The following is a 2,502-nucleotide window of genomic DNA, read 5'->3' on the forward strand; positions in this document are numbered from 1 at the left end:
AGGATATTTTAGATATTTTAAAACTAATTTTAAAATAATATTTCACTATTCTTAGTTTTTTGAAAATAAACTATAAAAATATTTTAGTCTTTTTAAAATTAATGCTAAATGTGCATTTTAATCTTTTATAATAAACTCTCTGAATATTTTAATATTTTTAAAATCCTATTCAAATTTTAGTTCTAATATCAGTTAAAAATCTTTAAGTTAAAAGGGTATTTTAGTTTTTTATTAATACTAAAAGGTTGTTTTGTTATAATGTTAAAAACGATGCTCTAAATCTTTTGTAACATACTAACATTACTCAAAATAATATTTTAGTCTTTTATAAATAATTTAAAGGATATTTTAGGATTAGATAAACTCTTATATATTTTAAAATTTAATTAATATTTTGAATAAAAGTATACAAATATGAATATTGAAATTTAAAATATAATTTATTAATTATTGATTAATAATATAATATTAAATTAAATTCAAATAAAATCAACTAGAAAGAATAATTTTTATTCTTAATTAAGAGGGATACGATAAAACTCACCCATGTATATAATATATATGGAAAAGTATAGGTAATCAATAACATTTTTGAATAATGTGTGAACAATGTGAATTAATAGGGTTAAAAGAATAAATTAATCTTAAATGTAATTAGTAGTATTAAATTAGGATGTATTATATTTTTATTTGATTAATAGTTATTCATGTTGTTTAAGATAGTCATTATTTACCTAACACTCTCCATAATATATTCCTTCCTAGTTGCTATGATTGTTGCTTGCTAGATACATATCTCTCTTAATATTTAGATTTTAGCCAACAATATTTAAAGAAAAAATGCTATATGTATTTTTTTGTACACTTTTTTATACATTTTTTAACTTTAATATTAGAAGTGATTCATAAGAAATAAAAAAAAAATGAATTTTTTACCTAAAACAAATACAACAAAAATTATATAGAAAATGGTATAGATACGATTTCTCTATTAATCTATTTAAAGTAAACTAATTTGATGTAATATAGGGGTAACAAATATAAAATTAAACAATAAATAGTAAAAGAGGCTACATAACAAAAGCATATACTTTCATGGTGAAAGATCTTACTGATATTTTGATGGATAATGAATTCCAGATAAATTTGCCGTCTTCTTGAGAACAGATTTCCAATTCTGCATAATTTTCTCTTCATATCTCTCTTTGTGGACATCAAAAGCTTCTGCAAAAGTTCTTTTTTGATACCTTACATGAGAAGGATCAACATTATAAAAAACAGGTATCACAATCCTTTCATACTGTTCCATGCATTCAATAATCTTCACAAGCTCCGCCATACACCATCTTGAAAAAGCATAATGTTCGGAGAAGATGACCAATGAAATGTATGATTGCTCGATTGCTCGAAGGAGGGTGGATGAAATCTCATCTCCAGGATGAAGCTTTTCATCGTCAACAAAGAAATCAATTTGATTACGCTTCAAGTTTGTTGTCAAATGACTAAGAAAATTAGTGCGAATGTCTGTTCCTCGAAAACTGACGAAGACATCATGTTTGATTAGAGGAACATTGAAAGCAGAGGATGAACTAGAGAAAGGAGAATATGCCATTGAAGGTTGTGTGTGTTTTAGTGTGGTGTGATGAATTCTTAGCTGAAGAGACTAAGGTTATATAATGAGCTAAGTGAGTGAAGTCAAAGTAGTCAACCATAATGATAGCTAGGTGGCTATAGTTCTTCCAGGTTGTTTCTTCGTTGATTTAAAGGTCTCTATAAATGATAACTTTGCTTTACTTAAGTGTGGCTCATCCCCCTTCAATTACGCTGAGGATTACTCCGTGTCTCGATATATGGTCCTCATTTAGGACATACAGGAAGAAGAAGTACTAAAAAATAAAATACTTATTTTATATTTTGAATTTTTTATTTGTACTTTTTTTTAGAAAAAGTAAGAAGACGATGAACTAGAGAAAGGAGAATATGCCATCGAATGTTGTGTGTTAGCAAGTATGGTGTGATTAAATTCTTAGCTAAAGACTAAGATTAAATAAAGAGGCAAGTGAAGTCAAGTAGTCAGCCATAATGATAGCTAGGTTCTTCCTGGATGTTTCTTGGTTGATTCCTCTCCCTTATTAAAAGTAACTATATATAATGATAGCTTTGCTTTACTTTAGTGGGCTCATCCCCCTTCAATTACGCTGAGTACTACTCCGTGTCTCAATCTATATTCCTCATTTTAAGACATACAGGTATACAACATACAAGAAGAAGTACTAAAAAATAAAATACTTATTTTATATTTTGAGTTTTTTATTTGTACTTTTTTCTACGAAGAAAAATGTTTTCTTTAACGGTTTTTAGATTAGAATCTTTTGTTTTTTTTAGATTAAAATAAAATTTGGAATAAAATAAATACATTTTTTAATAAATTTTTTATTATTTCTGTATTTTGTTTTTAGTTATTTTATTTAATTTGATCAATTAAAATAATATTCCATTTTT

The 2,502-nt window shown here is 25.7% G+C and overlaps 1 protein-coding gene across 3 annotated transcripts in view; it reads right to left on the bottom strand.

Moving 5' to 3' along the window:
- LOC107626033 (putative disease resistance protein At4g11170) overlaps positions 1-1,948 on the bottom strand; it is a 7,333-nt gene extending 5,385 nt beyond the window's left edge. For 2 of the 3 annotated variants that reach the window (XM_016328802.2, XM_016328803.2), the window contains exon 1: positions 1,113-1,948. In XM_016328802.2, the coding sequence (XP_016184288.1) occupies positions 1,113-1,612 (500 nt within the window). In that variant the 5' untranslated portion in view covers positions 1,613-1,948. The remainder of the gene's footprint in view (positions 1-1,112) is intronic. The other variant, XM_021116391.1, reaches the window with a different exon arrangement.

Source organism: Arachis ipaensis, chromosome B02, assembly GCF_000816755.2.
Source record: "Arachis ipaensis cultivar K30076 chromosome B02, Araip1.1, whole genome shotgun sequence".
Taxonomy (NCBI): Eukaryota; Viridiplantae; Streptophyta; class Magnoliopsida; order Fabales; family Fabaceae; genus Arachis; species Arachis ipaensis.